General features: G+C 35.8%; 1 protein-coding gene across 1 annotated transcript in view; it reads right to left on the bottom strand.

Moving 5' to 3' along the window:
* Positions 1 to 22898, bottom strand: part of MYO9A (myosin IXA) — a 309544-nt gene that overhangs the window by 216724 nt on the left and 69922 nt on the right. Inside the window, exons 4-6 of the mRNA XM_090270072.1 lie at positions 19593 to 19655; positions 1721 to 1820; positions 246 to 302 (exon numbers count right to left, since the gene is read on the bottom strand). Of these exons, the coding sequence (XP_090126198.1) occupies positions 246 to 302; positions 1721 to 1820; positions 19593 to 19655 (220 nt within the window). The remainder of the gene's footprint in view (positions 1 to 245; positions 303 to 1720; positions 1821 to 19592; positions 19656 to 22898) is intronic.

Below are 22898 nucleotides of genomic sequence, written 5' to 3'. Positions count from 1 at the left end.
TAAACAAACTATATTAATAAACTGTATTAAATTAGCTGTTTTTAATCAACAAACTATCTATATGTGTATATATACACTACACACACACAAACACAAAAATCAGCTGAAAGAAATTAAACATTGATCTATCTTCATTCCTAGATTGTTTGTATGTTAGCTGACTTTCTAAGTCACAAAATAGATGCAAATGAGTAAGATAAGGGTCCCTTAACAGGAACACATGGTTTTTAGGTACTTGTACTGACCGGCTCAGAGTCATAGCAATAATCATCCCAGCTCTGTCTGAGAGGTTTCTTTGTTATCTGAAAGTAAGGCAGATTGGTTAGGTAGAAATAATGGTTATTACACTTCTCTAATCATCTCTTAGATAGTGTGTTCAGGTGTTACTGCTGCTCAAAGAAAGTTATTTTGTATAGCAGCATAAAACAAGAAACAACTAGGTAAACGTTCCAATTCTGGGAGAGCATACATTATTTTAATCAATCCATACTTACTATTGTCCAGTGACTCTTAAGATTCTTATTAACTGCTGAGTCACATATGCTATGGATATGTGAATATATGAATACCTTTTGGCAAAAGTATGTATGGCGTGGCCACTGATTACAAAAAAGATCTGGAAGTAGAACAGTGAAGTCCAAAATTCTCTATTATACTAATAACTACGAGCTCATTTATGGGCAATGACTATTTTCTTAAAAAAAAAATTTAATCATCCAAATATAATGCAAATAGTTTAAACAGGAGAGGGAAAACACTTAGAAGCCACATCAACGTTTTTTTGTGAAAAAATCTACTTAATTCTACATAGTACAAATGCCTTCTATTATATCCTAAAGTGATATTTTGGATAATTTTTAAATTTTTAATATATTAATATAAAGTTATTTTGTTTATAATCTTTCAGCCATCATCAAAGTGTCAATCTGCTTACAAAAACTTTTAAGTATTTTTTTTTAATTACCAGAAAGGACTGGCTTTCCATACATATTACATATTGTTTCAAAAATTAAAAGAATAAGAAGAGACAATTTGTTATTTAAATGAGGTATTGTCATACAATTCCATTAATATTGGTCCTAGAATTTTTGCTAATATGAGGAATAACAAACTCAGAGAAACCACTGTAGTGAAAAGTTGTGATAATTACTACTTATTATGGAAGTTTAGGAGTATAACATGAGTTTCAAAGGAAGATACAAAATTTTCTAAGTTATTTCCTTTAATGTATTTCATATAGTTTTATAAGGATCATTCCTAAATTATAAAAATAATCATACTCTCAGTATCACAGTATCATGCAAAGAGGTATATGTATTAGACTTCAACATGCAAATGGCATTTTAAGTAATCCCTTGCAAGGGGCAAGCATTAAGCATTAGTAACACTTAACATGCATGGTCTGTAAAAGATAAATCACTTAAGAGAATGTGAACCATTTTTCTAACATGGAGATACCAATAAACAGCTTATTATTCTCTTCAAGAGTCTCACAAAAAGCAAAAGGCACACATACAACTAATCTTTTAAAACTCATGACGGTAATAATAATTTTTTAATTTGAGAATTGAATCACACAAATTTTTAGATTGTATGTTTGGAATTGCTAGTTAATATCCATCATCAGATTTGGAAAACAAAGTACTAAAACAAAAGCTGTTATTAAGGGCTAAAATTTAATAATGCCCTACATTAAAAAATACTTTTCATTCACACTTACCTGATTAAGGTAATGATATTCTTCTGGTTGTTTAAGATGGAATGCTAACCTCTCTTCTTCACTTGCTCCTGCCAGAAGGTAATAGAATACATGATAGTTCCTGTTGGAAACAAAAAAGTATGGCTTTACAATAAGCATGATCTATGGTTATCATTGAACTGGAAAAAAAAAGCAAACAAATTATTGAATTATTTCAGCTTTACTTCACTTTTTAACATAAAGGTTAAATTCAATGTTTAAATAAAATGTTTTGGATGCTGAATTCAAAACACGGGAATTAAGGCAGCAATATGGCAAAGTCAGAACCTCTGAGGACTTCTGACCAAGATGGAGGCATAGGTAGACACTCTTTGACTCCCTCCACAACCATAAGAAGAAATACAACTACCTAAAAACTAAAAAAACAACTGGAACTACTGAAAAATCAAACTGAGTGAAAGTACAACAAAGATATAAAGAAGAAATACTCATCCAGACAGGCAGGAGGGGTGGATCCGTGGCAGAGGATGCAGTGTGATAGCGGCAGCAGTGGCAGGCCGGCGAAAAGTGCATCACACGTTTTTAAAAGTAGAGACACCTGGGGAGCACTCTCAGCACCAGACCAAACTACACAGCTCATGGTTCCAGTGCCAGGAAAAAATAAAGCCTCATTGCTTCCGACTGTGAAAAACAGTGGGGGTTCGGGCGGTGGAAGAAAATGCTGTTCTCTCAGCAGAGTTCATTTGTTTAGAGGGCCCCAATGGTCCGAGAATGTCCGCAAACCCACCCACTCTGGGAAGCACAACCAGGGCAACAACTAGAGGAGTGCCATTCCCATACGGGAAGTGAGAGAAGTATCTGGAAAAGGTATGAGTGCTAAGAAAGTAGCATTGTTCCCTCTCAGACCCCTCCCCCACATACAGTGCCACAACGTGGTGAAACGGGTAGGCCTGCATTGACGAAAACCTAAGGCTCCGCCACTTACAACATAACAGGTGTGACAGCTCTACCTAAGACGCAGAGGCAAACACAAGAGCCTGTCAAGTTGAGGAGACAGAGGAGTATGACCCAACAGAGGGAACAGATCAAACTTTCAGTGGGAGAACTAAGCAACAAGGAGATAGCCAACCTAACATATGCAAAGTTCAAAACACTGGTGATAACAATGCTTAGACTTGACAGACATGCTTGAGTACAGCAGACGCGTTAAGGGAAAAAATGAAGGCTATGCTAAGTGAAACAAAGGAAAGTTCACACAAAATCAGTGGTGAAGGGAAGGAAGCCGGGGTTCAAGTCAAGAATTGGAACTAAGGAAAAAATAAACAATCAGTACAGAATAAAGAAACAAGAATTGAAAAAAACAAGGAGAGGCTTAAAAACCTCTGAGACAACAAAATGTACCAACATTCGAATCACAGGGGTGCCAGAAGGAGAAGAGAAAGAGCAAGAAATTAAAAACTTATGTGAAAAAATAATGAAGGAAAACTTCCCAAATTTTAGCGAAGGAAATAGGTAAGTCCAGGAAGCAGAGAGTCCTAAACAAGCTAGACCCAAAGAGAACCACACGAAGACACACTAGTAAGTTTGTCAAAATCAGCTTTTTAGGACTCTAGAAATTAACCAAAAGTTTACAGCAATCCAGGGAGTGTTTACACAAGAAATACATCTGAATATAAAAAATTAAATTAAAAAAAAAAAAAAAAACAAAAAAAACAGTAAACTCTGTGACCTTTTAACTTGTCCTGTTCCATCAGCTGATCACCAGATCCATGGAAGCCTTCAAAACAAACAGTTTACAATCCTAGTCAACAGCAGAACCCCGGCAGCCTCAAAAAAGGGCAAAACTGGGTCGGAACTCATTAAAGCCTCGTTCCACGAGAAACATCATTATTTGAACTGTCTGGTAGAAGCCATGTTTAGAATTGTCTTTATTTGACCTGATCCAAAGTAAGCCCATTGTGAAAATCTTTCCCTCAAGAGCATTTGCAGCAGGCAATATTTTAGCATATCACTGTCTGAAACAGTAGATAGACGTTGGGGCAAACAACACTTAAAGGAAAAACTTAAGGAAAACTCTGAGAATCTCCACAAAGCCTTTGAAAAGCTCCAATTTATCCCTGAGAATCTAAATGGCCATGTGCACATGCCTGAGGCCACATGCCAGCTTCACATAGACCAGAAAAGGTACTAAGCTCTCACTTCTGGCTAACCTTGAAGGTCTGCACAAGCAGAAAGTAAAGGTGGAGGAAGAATTATAATATGCCTACCTGAGCCCTGGCTGGTGTGGCTCAGTGGATTGAGTGTCGGACTGCGAATGGAAAGGTTGTCGGTTCACTTCCCTGTCAGGGTACATGACTGGATTGCAGGACAGGTCCCCATTTGCGGGCATGTGAGAGGCAACCAATTAATGTTCCTCTCACACATTGATGTTCCTCTCTCTCCCTTTCTCTCTCCCTTCTACTATCTCTGAAAATAAAATCTTTTTAAAAATTAAAAATTAAAAAATAAAATGCCTATCTGAATGTAAAAGGCATGGTCCAATACACACACAGAGCCATTAGTCAAACTTACTATTTCCAAACATTTAAGGAAATCTCTGTTTAATCCATTACCTAACCAAGGAGATATACGAGTAATTCAATGCCCATACTCAAAAAAGAATACAGACTTCACAAAGTTAGCTCAGAAAAAATCAAGAAATAAACAAGAACAAAAACAACAATGACAAATCCGGGGAGCAGGAAAATCTCAATCTCCAATTAAAAAAAAAAAAATTTATGAGGCATGAAAAGAAACAAAGTACAGGTAACCCCCATATAACACAGTTGTTAGGTTCCTAACAAATGCTGTATTATGCAAATCCATGTTATACCAAATTAAGAACTAGTACAAAAGGGGGAGTTAGGTTCCAAAAATTAAAAAAACATACTATTATATTTTTATAATTAAGAGAAATATCTTTATTAAAGCAATTTTCATCACGAGTATTACATATTAATATGAATTAAGCAATGTTTTCTTCATCACTACCAAGCTCCATTAACCGAATGCGTTTTCTTTTTAACAAGATATCCTCATCCTCTGAACTTTCTTCAGCATTATCTTGATTTCTATGCTCTACTTTTTGCAAAAAAAAAAATGTGTTGTTTTAGATTGCTTGCTTTTAGCTGAGAGATCTTTATAAATTTCATTATACGATCCTAAGCACTTTTGAAGTTTTCTCTTAAATCTTGCACTCCTTTCATTGCAAGGAGCTTCATTTAAGAAATATGACTAACTGGTCAGCTAAGTCTAGGCTTTTTAGAGTAAACTGTTTAACTTCTTCATTTTCATCAATGCTATCGTCCCCTAAGTTATCTTGGCACATTCCAGACGTCATTTCCACCAAAATTGCTTCATCAGTTTCTTCTACCAGCAATTCTTGGATATCTTTCACAGTCACATCGTCAAAACCTTCCCCTCCTAAAGACTTAGCAAGTTCTGCATCCATCCTGTTTTCTGCTGGCTCGATTAGATTTTCACTTTAAATTGACTCTGGCCATATACAGTATTTTTCCAACAATCATATTATAGAAATACCGTGTTACATGGGGAGTTTCCCCAATTCTCTAACTGTGTTAGAGCAAAGCCGTGTTACAGAAGTACCGTGTTATACGAGGTATACTTATATGGCACATACAAATGAAAAAGAAAAATAATCTGTAGTAACCATTCCTGAGGAAATCCAGGTGTTAACTTTAGACAACACTTTTAATCAATGTTTTAAATATGTCCAAAGATGTAAAAGGAATTATATTTAAAAGAACTACAGGAATATATGAGAATGATGTCTCATCAAATAGACAATATATAGGACTTATCAAAAAACAAACTTTAAAGTTGAAAATATAAATTTTTTTTAAGCTAGAAGAGGTCAACATCAGATCCAAACATATAGATGAAAGACTAAGTGAACTTAAAGTCAATTGAGACCAGTCTAAGAAAAATAAAGATAAATGAACGAAGAAAACTGAATGCAGTCTCAGAGATCTATAGGACACCATTAGGTGGACAATAACACTTGCATAATGTGGGGTACCAAGATATGTACAATGGGAGTCAAAAAAGGAAAAGAAAAGATGTAGAAAAAATATTTGAAAAATTGGCTAAAAACTCCTCAAATTTGGTGTATAACCATAACCTGCAAATCAAAAAAAAAAAAAAAACAAAGAAACTCAACGTATTTGGGGAGGAGGGGCTGTCAAAGAGATCCAATCCTGGACCAACCAAGACTGCTGAAAGACAAAAACAAACTTTTCTTCCCCCCCCCCCCCCTTGACTGGTGTGGTTCAGTGGATCAAGCGTCATCCTGCAAAACAAAAGGTCACTGGTTCAGTTCCTGGTCAGCGCACATGCCTAGGGCGCAGGCAAGGTCCTCGGATGGGGGCATGCAAGAAGCAACCAATTGATGTTTCTCTCAAACACTGAAGTTTCTCTCCCGCTCTTTCTACCTCCCTTCACTTCTCCGTAAAAATAAATTTATAAAATAATCTTTTTAAAATTTTTGTAATATTTTAATAACAGTTGACATTCAATATTATTTCATGTTAGTTTGAAGTGTACAGAACAGTGATTAGATATTTATATAATTCACGAAGTAATCCCCACAGTAAGTCTAGTACCTACCTGGCACCATTCATAGCTATTACAGTATTATTAAACATATTCCCTTTGCCATACTTTACACCCTGAAGACTATACTGTAACTACCAATTTGTACGCTTTAATTCCTTCACCCTTTTCATTCAACCCCCATCCCCACTTCCATCGGGAAACCACCAGTTTGTTCTCTGTATCTAGAAGTCTGTTTCCTTTTTTTGTTCATTTATTTGGTTCTTTAGATTCCACATATAAGTGAAAGCATATGGCATTTATCTTTCTGTCTCTGCCTTATTTCACTAAGCATAATACCCTCTAGGACCATCCATGTGCTCAGTCACAAAAGGTAATATTTCATTCTTTTTATGGCTGAGTAATATTCCATTGTATGTATGTACCACCTCTTATGTATCAAATCATCTATTGATGCGCACTTAGGTTGCTTTCAAGTCTTGGTTATTGTAAATAATGCTGCAATAAACATAGGGGTGCATATATCTTTTCAAATTAGTGTTTTGGATTTCATCAGATAAATACACAGAAGTGAAACTGCTGAGTCATATGGTGGGTATATTTTTTATTTTTGAAGAATCTCCATACTGTTTTACATAGTGGCTGGACCAATTTACAATCCTACCAACAATGCTTCAGGGTATCCTTTTCTCCACATCTTGGCAACACTTTTTCTCTGTTGCTTTATTGATATAGCTATTGACAGGTGTAAGGTGATAAATCATTGTGGTTGTAATTTGCATTTCTCTGATGATTAGTGACAGTGGGCATCTTTTGAAATGTCTATTGGCCATCTGCATGTCTTATTTATTTGCTTATTTTTACAAATTTAAAAGACTTTATTTATTTGTAGAGAGAGGGGGAGGGAGGGAAAAAGGGAAGGAGAGACCATCAAAGTGTGGTTGCCTCTCATGTGCCCCCAACTGGGGACCTGGCCCTGACTGAGAATCGAACAAGTGACCCTTTGGTTTGCAGGCCACTGCTCAAGCACTGGGCCACACCAGCCAGGGTGTGCAGGTCTTATTTATAAAACATGCCTATTCAGGTCCCCTGACCATTTTTAATCAGATTGTTTGTTTGTTCATATTCGGTTCTATGATTCCTTATGTATTTTTACACATTAACCTCTTTTCACATGTATAATATCATTGGTGAATATGATCTCCCATTCAGTAGGATATATTTTCATTTTGTTCATGGTTTCTTTCAGTGTGCAAAAACTCTTTAGTTTGAGGTAGTCCCAATGTTTATTTTTTTCTTTTGTTTCCTTTACCCAAGGAGACATATCCAAAAAAATATTAGTAAGAGATGTCAAAGACTTTACTGCCTATGTTTTCTACTAGGAGTTACATGGTTTTGAGTTTTGCATTTAAGTTTTTAATTCACTTTGAGTTTATTCCAGTGTATGTTGTAACAAGGTGATCCAGTTTCATTCTTTCGCATGTATCTGTAAAGTTTTCCCAACACCATTTATTAAATGCATTATCTACACCATTGTAAATTCTGGCCTCTTTTGTCAATGGTAATTGATGACATAAACATAAACATAGGTTTCTTTCTGGTCTCTTTATTCTCTTCCATTGATCTATGTGTCTGTTTTCATGCCAGTAACATGTTGTTTTAATTACCATACAATTGTAGTATAGTTCGATATGAGGTAATATTTAACACCTCCAACTTTGTTCTTATTTTCTTAAGAGTGCTGTGGTTATTGGGAAACTTTGGTGGTTCCACATAAATTTTAGAATCATTTGCCCTAGTTCTGAGAAATTTTGCCATGGGTATTTTTATAGGGATTGCATTAAATCTACAGAATGCTTTGGGCATTATGGACACCAACAATGTTCATTCTTCCTAACCATTTGAACAGTATATGCTTCCATTTATTTGTAATATCTTCATTATTTTTTTCAAAGTCTTATAATTGTTCAAGTACACATTTTTTACCTCCTCGTATACATTTTTTCCTAATTTTTGATGCAACTGTAAATGGGTTTTCTTAATTTCTCTTACTGATAGTACATTATAGGTATATACAGACAAATACAATCAATTTCTCAATATTAATTTTGAATCCAGCTACATTACTAAATTCAATTTATCATTTTAATTATTTATTAGTGAAGTCTTTATTTCTTCTTCTCTTTTTTAAGCATATTTTATTGATTACGCTATTACAGTTGTCTGAATTTTTCCCGTTTAGTTCCCTCTGCCCTGTATGGCCCTTCCCTCTTCCCTCCGCAATTCCCCCCCCCTTAGTTCATGTCCATGGGTCGTGCATATAAGTTCTTTGGCTTCTCCATTTCCCTGAGTATTCTTAATACCCACATGTCTATTTTGTGCCTACCAATTATGCTTCTTAATACCTGTACCTTTCCCCCTATTCTCCCTTCTCCCCTCCCTGCTGATAACCCTCCAAATGATCCCCAGACCTATGATTCTGTTCCTGCAGTGGTTGTTTGCTTAGTTTGCTTTTGTTTTTACTTGTTAGATTAGTTGTTGATAGTTGCAAGTTTGTTGTCATTTTTAATATTGAGTTTTGATCTTCTTTTTCTTAAATAAGTCCCTTTAACATTGCACATAATTAAGGGCTTGTGATGATGATCTTCTTTAGCTTTACCTTGTCTGGGAAGCACCTTAACTGCCCTTCTATTCTAAATGATAGCTTTGCTGGATAGGTTCTTGCTTTTCATCACTTTGAATACTTTTTGCCAGCCCCTTCTTTCCTGCAAAATTTCTTTTGAGAAATTAGCTTATAGTCTTACGGGAACTCCTTTGCAGATAACGCCCTGCTTTTCCCTTGGTGCTTTTAAGATTCTCTATCTTTGGCTTCCAGCCAAGATAGAGGTGTAGACAGACATGCTGTGTCTCCCTCCACAACTAGGAAAGAATACAACTATCTCAAAGCTAGAAACAACCAGAAGTTCCAGAAAAACAAACTGCATGGAAGTCCAGCAAACAAAGATATAAAGAAATACTCATCCAGACAGGTAGGAGGGGAGGTGCCGGGGCAGAGAAGACGCGGTGTGGTGGCGGCGGCAGAGGTGGCAGCGGCAGGGCAACGGAAAGCCCAGTCATACATTTTAAAAAATCAAAAGGGACACCTGGGGTGCTTTCACAGTTCCTCACCGGACCTCACAGCTCATGGTTCCAGCACCAGGGAAAATCAAGCCTCATTGCTTCTGACTGTGCAGACCAGTGGGGGTTGGGGCAGAGACAGAAACTGTCGGTTTCTCAGCAGAGTCCGCTTGTTTAAAGGGCCCCCATGGTCCTAGAACGTCCGCAGACCCACCCACTCTGGGAACGACGGCCAGGGCAGCAGCTAGAGGGGCGCCAGTCCAGCACGGAAGTGGGAGAGGTGCCTGGAAAAGGGGCGAGTGCTGGGCAGGCAGCATTGTTCCCTCTCAGACCCCCCAGCCCCCACATACAGCACCACAATGTGGTGAAACAGGTCGCCCTGCACTGACAAATCCCTAAGGCTCCGCCCCTTACAACGTAATAGGAGCCACAGCTCTACCTGGGACGTGGAGGCAAACAAACATAGGAGCCTGTCAAGATGAGGAGACAGAGAAGTATGGCCCAAAAGGGGGAACAGATCAAGGCTCCAGTGCGAGAACTAAACGACAAGGAGAGAGCCAACCTCACAGATGAGGTGATAGACAACCTAACAGACTCAGAATTCAAAACACTGGTGATAAACATTCTTACAGGCTTGACAGACATGCTTGAGTACGGCAAACGCATAAGAGAAGAAGTAAAGGCTATGCTAAGTGAAACAAAGGAAAATCCACACAATACCAATGGTGAAGGGAAGGAAACCAGGGTTCAAATCAATGATTTGGAACATAAGGAAGAAAAAAACAACCAGTGCAGAATGAGGAAGCAAAAATTGAAAAAAATTAGGAAAACTGCACAAATTTGGCAAAGGAGATGGACATAGAGGTCCGGGAAGCACAGAGGGTCCCGGGAGAGCTGGACCCAAAGGGACCACACCAGGACGCATCATGATTGAGATGCCAAAGGTGAAAGATAAAGAGAGAGTTCTGGAGACAGCAAGAGAGAGGTGGAGAGTTGCCTACAGGGGGCTGCCTATAGGACTATCAGCTGATTTCTCAGAGGACACTTTGCAGGCAGGAAGGGACTGGCAAGCAGTATTCAATGTGATGAAAGGCAACCTGCAACCAGAATTACTCTATCCAGCAAAGCTATCATTTGGAATGGAAGGGCAGATGAAGTGCTTCCCAGACAAGGTAAAGCTAAAGGAATTCATCATCACCAAGCCATTATTATATGAAATGTCAAAGGGACTTACTTAAGAAAAAGATCAAAACTATGAACACTAAAATGACAACAAACTCACAACTATCAGCAACAGAATCTAAAAAATAAAAACAAAATCCAACTATGCAAAGCAGTATAGGAACCAGAATCATAGGTATGGGGATCATTTGGAGGGTTATCAGCTGGGAGGGGGGAGGGGGAGAAATGGGGATATGGTGCAGGGATTAAGAAGCATAACTGGTTGGTACAATTTAGGGGGAAATTAAGAATAATATAGGGAAGGGTGAAGCCAAAGAACTTATATGCACGACCCATGGACATGAACTAAGGAGCATGCTATTGCTGGAGCTAAGTAGGGTACTGGGCAGAGGGGAGGAAAGGGGGGGAAAAATTGGATGGTCCTCTTTGGGTCTAGGTTGTTTGGGACTCTCTGTGCTTTCTGGACTTGTATGTGTTATTTCCTTTGCCAAATTAGGGAAGTTTAGTTTCGTTATTTTTTTATGTTTTCAATTTCTTGCTCTCCCTCTTCTCCTTCTGGCATCCCTATGACTTGGATGTTGGTATATTTAAAGTTGTCTCAGAAGTTCTGAAGTCTCTCCTCGTTTTTCTTAATTCTTGTTTCTTCTTTCTGTTCTGGTTAAATGTTTATTTCTTCCTTTTGTTCCAAATCACTGATTTGAATCCCGGTTTCCTTCCCTTCACTGTTGGTTCCCTGTATATTTTTTTCTTTATTTCACTTAGTGTAGCCTTCATTTCTTCTTTTATTTTGTGGCCATACTCAGTGAGTTCTCTGAGCATCCTGATCACCAGTGTTTTGAACTCTTCATCTGATGGGCTATCTCCGTTTCATTTAGTTTATCTGGGATTTTGTTTTGTTCTTTCATTTAGGCCATTATTTCCTTGCCTCCTCAATTTAGCAGCCACCCTATGTTTGTTTCTGTGTTAGGTAGTGTTGCTTTTACTCCCTGTCTTAGTAGCATGGCCTATGTAGAAAAGGGACCTCTAAATTGTGTGGGCAGAGCCTGAGGTAATAGCCAGGGCAGGGCCATCCACTTCACAGGTTTGTCTGTCACTTGCCCCACTTCCAGTCACCTCACCCACCTCCCATATGTAATTTTCGCCCTTCCAGCTGCTGCTGTGGGGTTTGATACATTCTAAGCCCATGTGGTCCCTTTAAGTGGCAAACATCCAGCAGTTTCTTTTGTCATCCCTACCCCCACTTGTTTTTACAGCCAGAGTAATGAGGCTTTATATCCCAGCACTGGAACTCTGGGCTGTGTGGTCTGGCCTGATTTGGGATCCCTTGCTCCCAAGGTATCCCTTCCAATTTTTATCCACCGCAGGTGAATGTGGGACCCTCCGTTCCGCCACCACCTTTCCCTGCCACACTGCCTCTCTGCTCCATCTCTGCCACTCCACCCCTCCTACCCATGTGAATAAATATGGCTTCTTTAAATTCTTGGTTGTCAAGACTTCCACATAGCTCAATTTTCTGATAGTTCTGGATGTTATTTGTTTTTGAGATCTAGTTTTAATTCTTTCTATGGTTACGCGAGTAGCCAAAACATGTCTACCTATGCCTCCATCTTGACTTGTAGTCTATTGGTGGAGTCTTTAGAGTTCTCTATGTATAGTGTCGTGTCATCTGGAAATAACTTCAGTTTTACTTCCTCCTTTCCAGTTTGAATGCATTTTATATTTTTTCCTTGTCTGGTCGCTGTGGCAGTACTATGTTGAATAAAAGTGGTGAAAGTGGACATCCCTGTCTGTTTCCTTATCTTAAGGAGAACCTTCTGGTTTTCAAAAGTGAGTATGAGTAAGCTATGGGTTTGTCATACATGGCCTTTACAATGGTGAAGTATGTTCCCTCTATTCCCCCTTTTGCTTAGAGAAGTTTTTTTTGTCTTCCATAAATGGATGCTGGATTTTATCTAATACTTTTTCTACATCTACTGATATAACCATATGATTTTTAGCCTTCATTTCATTTATATGGTTTATCATGTTAACTAATTTGTAGATAGTAAACCAATCTTGCATGCCAGGAAAAAATCCCACTTGATCATGATGTATAATCTCTTCAAAGTATTGCTGAATTAAGTCTGCTAATATTTGGTTGAGAATTTTTGCATCTATGTTCATCAGAGATATTAGCCTATAGTTTTGTGGGGTTTTGGTTTGTTTTTTGGGTTTTTTTGGGTAACATCATCTGGTTTGGAATCAGGGTAATGCTGGACGCATAAACTGACTTAGGGAATCATCAGGGTAATTCCCTCCTCTTGAATTTCCTGTGATCACTTGAGGAGAATTGCAGTTCATTCTTCTTTGAATGTTTGGTAAAATTCACTTGTGAAGTCATCCAGTCCAAAACTTTTGTTTGTTTGGAGTTATTTGATTGGTAGTAACTAGTGTGTTCAGGTTTTGTTTCTTCTTGATTTTGTCATAGAAAACTGTCTCTCTAGAAATGTAGCCATATCTCCCAAATTGTCTGGTTAGTATATAATTGTTCACAGTATTTTTTAATAATCCTTTGTATTTCTGTGGTCATTGTCAATTCTTCCCTTTCATTTCTGACTTTATTTGTTTGGATCCTGTCTCTTTTCCGTTTGATGAGTCTGGTTAAAGCTTTATCAGTCTTGTTTATCTTGCAAAGAACCAGCTCTTGGTTTCATCGATCTTTTGTATTATCTTTTAAGACTCTATTTCACTTATTTCCACTCTGATCTTTATTATTTCCTTCCTTCTACTCACTTCTGAACATTGTTATTCATTTTCTAGTTCCATTAGGTATAAAATTAGACTGTTTATTTGAGATTTCTTTTTCTTGAGGTAGGCATTTCCCTTAGGACTACTTTTTTGTGTCCCACAGATTTTGGCTTGTATTTTCATTTTCATTTGTCTCAAGGTATCTTTTGATTTCTTCCTTGATCTCATTGAACCCATTCTTTAGTAACATGTGATTTAGCCTCCATGTGCTTCTGTGCTTTTCAATTATTTTCATGTAATTGATTTTTAGTTTCATACCATTATGGTTGGAGAATATACTTGATATGATTCAAATCTAAAATATCAATTAAATCCTTCCAGTCTAACGTGTCATTTAAGACCATGGTTTCCTTGTTGATTTCACATGGAAGATCTATCCAATGATATCAATGGGGTGTTAATATACCATACTATATGACTGTATTACAGTGGATCTCTCCCTTAATGTCTGTCAATATTTGCTTTATATATTTAGGTCCTCTTATGTTGAGTGGGTAAATGTTTACAAGGGTTAAATCCTTTTGTTGGATTGATCTTTTTATCATGTAATGTCCTTGCCTCATTATAGCCTTTGTTTTAAAGTCCATTTTGTCTGGTATAAATATTGCTACCCCAGCTTTTTGTATTTCTATTTGCATGAATACTTTTTTTCCATCCCTTTTCTTTCAGTCTGTGTGTGTCCTTCAATCTAAAATGGGACTCTTGTAGACAGCATATGTATGGGTCTTATTTTCTTATCCATTCAGCTACGTTATGTCTTTAGATTATGGGATTTAATTCACTCATTTTTATAGTGATCATTAATAGTTATGCAGTTATTACCATTTTATTATTCATGTTTATATTTTTATTTCCTTCTTCCTCTTAAAGAAGTCCATTTAACTTTTCTTTTAATATTGGTTTAATGGTGATAAACTCCTTAGCTTTTTCTTGTCTGGAATGCTCTTTATCTCTTCTTCAACTTTTTTTACTCCTTCAATTTTAAATGACTCTACTGGGTAGAGTAATCTTGGTTGTAGGTCCCTGCTCTTCATCACTTTGCATATTTCATGCAAATCCCTTCTGACCTGCAACTTCTGTTGAGAAATCAGCTGACATTCTATGGGAGCTCCCTTTTAGGTAAATAACTGCTTTTCTCTAGCTGCTCTTAAGATTCTCTCTTTGTCTTTTACTTTTGGCATTTTAATTATGAAGTGTTTTGGTGTGGGATTCTGGATTCATCTTGTTTGGGACTCTCTGTGTTTCCTGGACTTGTGTGTTTACTTCCTTCACAAGATTAGGAAAGTTTCCATCATTACTACTTATAATAAATTCTCAATCCATTGCTCTCTCTCTTCTCCTTCTGGTATCCCTATGATGCAAATTTTGTAACACTTGATGTTGTTCCAGAGGTCCAAGATGTCCCTTAAACTATCCTCATTTTTTTATCGTTTTCTTTTTGTTGTTCCAATTGGGTGTTTTCCATTACCTTGTTTTCCAAATTGCTGATTTGATCCCCTGCTTCATCTAATCTAATATTGTTTCCTTCTAGTATATTCCTTATTTCAGTTATTATATTTTCCATTTCTGACTGATTCTTTTTTATGGTTTCTATCTACTTTTTTATGCTTACTCTCTCTTTGTTCAAGTTCTTACTAAGTTCATCACTTCTTCCCCTAAGTTCTTTGACCGTCCTTACAACCAGTGTTTCAAACTCTGCATCTGGTTGAGTGCTTGCCTCCATTTCATTTAGTTCTTTTTATGGAGTTTTCTCTTGTTCTTTCATTTGGGATGTTTCTTTTTCTCCTCATTTTGGTTGCCTCTCTATGTCTGTTTCTATATATTAGGTTGATCTGCTACAAAAGACAAAAATTTTTTAAGGAACCATTGGAGAATTGCCTGAAGAAATCTGAATATAATGTTACCAACTGATTTCTCAGTGGACTCCATGCCAGAAAGATAAATTCAAAGAACTGAGAAGGAAAAATAAAAATAAAAACCTAACAATCAAGAATTACATGCCCAGCAAAACAAACCAAAGTGCCCCTCAATAGTTGATGGGATAAAAAAAGATGTGATACATACATACAATGGAATACTACTCAGCCATTAAGAAAAGATGAAATACTGCCATTTATAACAACATGAATGGATCTAGAGACTATCACACTAAGCAAAGTCAGGCAGGCAGAAAAAGCCAAGAACCATGTAATTTTACTAATATGTGAGATATAAAATTAAAAGCAACAAAGGAACAAACAAGACAAACAAAAACTCATAGACACAAAGTATGGTGGTTACTAGAGGAAAAGGGAGAAGGGGATATTAAGAGGTAGCAGGGATCATACAGGATGACAAAAGGAGACTTGACTTTTGATGGTGGGCACACAATCCATTATACAGATCATGTATCAAAGAATTATATACTTTAAACCTATATAACTTATTAACCAATATCACCAATAAATTTAATATAAATAAATTTTAAAAAAATAAAAGAAATTAGGTCATTCCCAAATAAACAAAACCTAAGAGACTTCAAGCTATCAGATGGTCCCCACAAGAAATGCTTCATGGCCTGGCTGCTGTGGCTCAGTGTATTGAGCGTTGGCCTGCAAATCAAGTGTCGCTGGTTCGATTCCCAGTCAGGGCACATGACTAGGTTGCACGTCAGATCCCCCGTTGGGGGTGTGAGTGAAAGGCAACCACACAGTGATGCTTCTCTCCCTCTCTTTCTCCTTTCCCCTCTCTCTAAAAATAAATAAACAAATAAATAAATAATTTTTTTTAAAAAAGAAATGCTTCATGGGAGTTTTTCTGCCTGAAATAAAAAGAGACTAAACAATATTCAATTAAACATAAAAAATAAACAGCACTAGTAAAGGTAACACATAGGTAAACATAAAAGCATATATTTATTTTTTGTTTGTAACACTTTTTTCCTCATTAAACCTTAGTAACGTCTGCACAAAACAATAATTATAAATCTGTATTGATGGGCCTATTATAAAAATATAATTTTCATGACAATAATAGAACAAAGAAAGGGGGAAAGAACAGAGCTACATAGCAGCAAAGTTATGTGTATACTAGCAAAATTAAGTTGTAATTAATCCAGGCCAGATTGTTAAAATGTTAACTGTAATTGCCAAAGCAGCCATTAAGAAAAATTACTCAAAAAATATATAGCTGACTTTGAACAACATGGGGTAGTACGGATGCCAACGCACTGCATAGTTGAAAATCCACTAAAACTTTTGACTCTCCCATGACTTAACTACTGAGAGCCTACTGTTAACCTGAAGTCTTACCAATAACGTAAAGTCAATTAAGACATATTTTGTATGTTATGTGTGTTGTATACTGTATTCTTACAATAAAGTAAGCTAAAGAAAAGCAAATGTTATTAAATCATAGGGAGAGAAAATACATTTTACAGTACCGTATGTATTTATTGAAAAAATGGGCTTATAAGTACAGACACATAGTTCTACCCATGTTGTTCAATGGTCAACTGTATAATAAAACAAAAATAAAAACAAAAACAATGGAATTTAAAAGGCACACTAGAAAACATGTATTTCATACAAAAGGAGGCAGTAATAGGAGAACAGAGAAACAAAACCATAATACATATACAAATAGCCGAATAAGATTCTTAAATCCTATCTAGTAATTACATCAAATATATGAGGTAAGTGGACTAAACACTCCAGTCCCAAGGAAAATAACTGGCAGAATGGATATTTTTTAAAAATATAATTACATGAAGGAAGAAATAATCAATTCAATAGCAGTACTGAGATATTACACACACACACACACACACGTTTCAATAATGAACAGAACGACTAAACAGAAGATCAACTAGGAAAAAAAAAAAAAAGAGTTGGAAATACTACATTTCACCTAGACCTAACAGAGATCTACAGGATACTCCAAAAATAGCAGGATACACATTTTCTTAAGCACCTATGGAATATTCTCCAGAACAGAAAATATCAGACTATAAAACAACAAGTCTCAATAAATATAAAGGGTCTGAAATCATACAAAGTATATTATCTGACCATCTTACAAATCAATAACAAAAATTTCCAAAATTCAGAAATATGTGGAAATTCAACAGCACACTCCTAAAAACCAATGGGTCAAAGAAGAAATCACATATGAATAAAAAATACATTGAGATGCTTGAAAACAAAAATGCAACATACTAAAACATGAGAAACAGTGTTCAGTGGGACTTCATAGCTGTAAACCCATATTTAAAAATCTTAAATCTATAACCTGACCATCTACTTTAAGAAACTAGGGGGGGAAAAGGAGCAAACTTAAGCCAGAGCAAGCAGAAAGAAGTAATAAGCATGAGAGCAGAAATAAAATTGAAAACAGGAAAAAAAGAGAAAGCAAGAGAAATAAAAATCGATGAAACCAAAGCTTGGTCCTTTGGAAAGAGTGTGTTGGTTACGATGGTCTGAAGGTATACCCCTCAAATTCCTATGGCAAAATTGTAACTTCAAAAAATGATGGATTAGGAGATGGAAGTGGAGCTTTGGGAGGTGATTAGGTCATGAAGGTGGAGCCCACATGAATGGGATTAGTGCTTTTATAAAAAGAGATCCAGAAGAGCTCCCTATCCCCTTCTACCACATGAGGACCAAGGAAAAGGGCTCTCACCAACCATGCTGGCACCTTGACCTTAGACTTCCCAATCTCCAGAAGTGAGAAATACATTTTTGTTGTTTATAAGCTACACAGTCTGTGCTATTTTGTTACATCAGCCTGAACAAGCTAAGATAAGGGTATATCTCAAATTCAGGAATGAAAGTGGGGACATTACTAAAAACTTAATTGAAATTTTTTAAAATTTGTAAGGGAATACTATAGACAGTATTTCTGCCAAAAAATTAAATAACCTAGATGAAATTTCTAGAAAGATAAAGACTACCAAATGTGACTAAAGTAAAAACTGAAAATCTACAGAGACTAGTGATCAAAGCTTCCCACAAATTAAAAACCCAGAACCAGATGGCTTTATTGGTAAATTTCACCAAATAAGAAAAATTAATCCAATCCTTCACAAACTCTTCCCATCTTGTTTTATGATCCAGTAGTATCCTGATACCAAAACCAGAAGAGCTATCAAAAGTTTTTTTTTAAATCTTACAGCAATGTCCTTTATGAATATAGACACACACAAAAATCTTCAACAAAACACTACCAAGCCAAATCCAGCAACACATATAATGGATTATGCATACATCTACAAATCAACTCCAGTAAAATAACAGAGGATCAGTTTATAAGCTCTGTATCTCCACCTACGATTGATTCTTCAAAAATAGGAAACCAGGCTTATATCCCTACCGCTCCATTAAAATGTGTTAGAAAAAGTTACTAATAACCTTCAAATAAATAGCAGTATCTGTTAGCTCTACAAGTCTTTATGAAGCTATTCTTTCTGAAACTCTCTTCCCTTCATTTTGAAACACCTCTAATTCAGATCTTCTCAAAAAAAGTAACAGAAAAGTCTTTGTTCTAGTCCTAACCTTTCATGTAATTCATTATTATAATGTTAGCTATTAATTACTGAACTTTTGTTATATATAACATTTTATAAATCTGATTTCGGTCAATCCCCTAAATGACTCTAGGAGAGTTTCTATTTGTAAAATGAAAATAAATAGGTAAGAAGCAGAGAAATTAAGTTAGATGCCAAAGGTGTATCTAATATCTGAATGTGTAGGTCTATTTAACTTCAAACTCTGACTCTTAATTTTGTCTCTTTGTAACATGAAGCAAATAATATCTCCAATATTTGGTTCCTTCATTACTGAAGTCCCATACACCTCAAATATTATAATGAAATTAAGAGCTTTATTAAAAACTTTTCTCAAATTAGAGAAAGAAAATTAAGACATAGAAAATGGTACAAACACACAATGCTATAAACAGAACAAAGTTACCACTATTTTCCTGTTCTGATAGCTTTAGAGAATTTAGGAAGGGCAACAGTTCTATATACCCATTAAAAAAAACCTCTTAACAGCCTCAGAAAAAGTTCAATGTTCTGCCCATGAAAGAAACAGTAACCATATGTAAAGTTATGCTATGTATAAACTGAATTAAAGGTCATAATATACAAAGATCCTAAAAGCCAACCTGCGTTATATAAATGTTAAGTTGATGTAATTATACAAATGAATATATGTACCGTTCATTATGCTCTTGATAAACGAGTCTGGACTTCTCCAGTAGATATTTTTCAACATAGGCACTAGAAGAAAAATAAAATTGGTTACTATAATTAATATAAGGTAGATAAATATTTTTTCAGAGAAGATGAAAAAGTATAAAGAAGGCTATCCAGATCATTTCAGTACATTTACCATTATTTTGTTATCGACATTGTTATAGTGTTACCCATGTTAGATTTCTAACCTCATAAATCTTTTTTTTGTTTATTTTGGTTTTTTCTTGCTTTCAATAAAGCAATATAAAGTCAGAAGTTCAAAACATAGCACACAAGAACTTCCTATGACACAGACTTAGCTTTCTTTCCAGGCTCATATATACTACATTGAACATTCTTTCAGATAATAGACTTTGGCCAGACTACTAAATAAGACTCAAAGATATACTTTCTTTACATATTCAGGCTATTGTCACGTTCTGGAATCAATATATTTATTATTTACTGATTTACTAAGTATTCATTAATTGTGCACTGTGCTAAGTATTATTCAAACATGGAAATAAGTGATATATTATCTGTTCTCAAGAGGCTTACAAACTAGTGGAGGAGGTAAGTAAACTAGCAGCTATCATACTGAGTTGACTGGGTTTATTGAAGAGTGATTAAAGTATAATAATTATGTGTACCTAGAGAGATACATAACATTCAATCCAAGAAGGAAAAAAATGTAAGGAAGAATTCCCACAGAGTATGAATACACAGCACATAGTAAATATTCATTAAATATATCTAGTAAGTGACTACATGACTCTGAAATCTAAAAGATTGACCAGAATAAGGCAAGGACAACTGCCTTTATGTAAGGGCATAAAAGAAGTAAGGTACCCATCAACTTCAGAAAAGATAGTTAACATGGCTAGAGAATGAAATAGGCAAGTGGACTAAATCAAGAAGAACCAATATACCATGTGCCAGAAGAATAGAATTTATCCTGAAAATATGAGGAACTTAAACATGAATTGTATTTCCGATGCTATTCTCTTCATACAGTCTGTATGCTTCAAGTCTTCCAATACCTCTTAACCCAAATTGGAGCAATCAGTTAAGATCTAACAAGAAAAAGGGGTTCTTAAATTTAAAAGATTTAGACTACTGAACTGAATTACGTACCACAATCCTCTTTAGGGTCAAAATCTGACCTAAGCTCTTCTGTTCCTCAGTTCCCTCCCACTGCATGCTCTGTATTTCAGTCACACCCAAAGATATGCTATTCCCTTAAGCATGATATTTACTCCTGCATATATTGTTCATGGTGTTCCTTCCACTTCTAATTCTATAAACTATTCCCACTCTGTCCAGTAGATTCCATTCATTCATTAAAATAAAACTCAAATGTGCCTTCTTTGCAAATTGATTACTACTAGTACCACCAGTAATTAAAATTTATCACTTTTAAATTATCATTATCATTATCACTCCTAGTCAAACCTACTGAAACAGGCTCTTATTAGTCTAAAATGGGAGAAAGGGACCTAACATAAACTAAATGTATTAAATTCTTAACACTTACCCTACATGGCAATAACATACTCCTGGACATCTCTCTTACCACCCCTTCAATCCATGAGTTAATGAGAGCTATCTACCTATTAATAAGATCTAATAATGTTATTCTTCTACTTTCATTTGCTTCTTACACTAAAGTATGTAGGGGTGAATTAATGTTATGCCCATCTGGGATTGTAAATACATCAGCATAGAGAGAAAAGGGATGAAGGAAATAAGAGAAAAATTTGATAACTGTTGAATCTGAGTGGGACTTCCTTGTACTATTTATTCTCTTTACTTTTTTGTATATTTGAAATTTTTTATTAAAAAATTTTAAAAATTTGCTTCCCAGTTTCAGAGCTTAAATTATAAGCATTAGAGCTTTTTTTACAGTATGAAACCAACTGGCCACCATGCCCATAAATATTAGCCACGGAACTAACCTCCTAAAAGTATACCAAGGTCTGGTATACTATTCATTTGTTAATGCCAGTTCCTCAACCAATAATGTGATTTCCCTCTTTTTCTGCTCAGCAAAGATTGTATTTATTTTGAGAGAGAAGTTAAGGAAGGGAGAAAGAGATGGAGAGAAACACGATGTGTGAGAGAGAAACAGCAACTGGTTGCCTCTCTCACTCCCCTAACTGGGGACCTGGCTCTGACTGGGAATCAAACCAGCAACCTTTAGGACTGCAGGCCAGTGCTCAATCCACTGAACCATACCAGCCAGGGCTGACTGGCAAATATTTAAGATCCAAGATTAAAAAAATCACCTTTTCTTGTGAAGTCCTCCAGACACATACAATCATTGTATTTATCTCATTTCCTTTAATTACCTTATATAAATATCTACCTTCCCAAAGAGACTATGAGAACTTTAATGGCAGAGAACATGTCTACATGTTTTTATATCCCCAAACTTAGCACAGTGCCTGGTACTCAAAATGAACTTCATAAATGTTTGTTTAATGACTACTTTTTAGGTAGTCACTTAACATAGACAAGTCTGAATTTCATTCATAAAATGGAAATACACACATCTGCCATTCCTAAAAAACTGTCTCAAGAATCAATAAATATATATAACGGTACTTTGTAAGTTAAAAAGCAATATACACACTTTTACCTACTAACAAACTCTCCTGAAGCACAATCATAAATACTAGGAAGGACCAGCCTGCCTTGACTGCATCCTGCTTTTACAAGTAAAAGTACCAATTGTACCTTTAGAAACCAACATTCTGCAAATCAGAAAAAAGGATTTATCCTTGTTTTTCTTTTTGTTTTCTTGGGGATAAAGCGGGAGTGGGGTGTCAAAATACACATACTTTTGGTCAAAATGTTTAAATCTAAGTGCAGAAGCATTTGAGATCTCACTCCCCAGTATATGTTGCTAGTTTGGCTCAAATAAGCTCATATAAGTACATATATACATACATACACACACACATATAAAAATAAAGTAATAAGACTTAAGCATAATTAAAATAGCATATAAATACATATCAATTCCACTTATTAATATACATGCAAAAATCATACATAACTAGCAAAGACACCACAACAATGTAAATGCTTTTGCATATAAATGTCTGTGTGTGTAATCACATACATATGTATGTATGCATGTATGTGTATCTTTGTAATGACTAAATAAAATTATATTCCCAGGAATACAAAACAATTCAATATTAGGAGAACAACAATAATATTAATATATCTCAAAATGAAGATCACTGCTAATCTCCATATATGCCAAAAGGCCTTTGATAAAAT

This window comes from Furipterus horrens, unplaced genomic scaffold (genome assembly GCF_987537825.1).
Source record: "Furipterus horrens unplaced genomic scaffold, mFurHor1.1.pri manual_scaffold_3, whole genome shotgun sequence".
In the NCBI taxonomy this organism is placed as follows: Eukaryota; Metazoa; Chordata; class Mammalia; order Chiroptera; family Furipteridae; genus Furipterus; species Furipterus horrens.
This window is presented reverse-complemented; position numbering and strand designations above follow the sequence as displayed.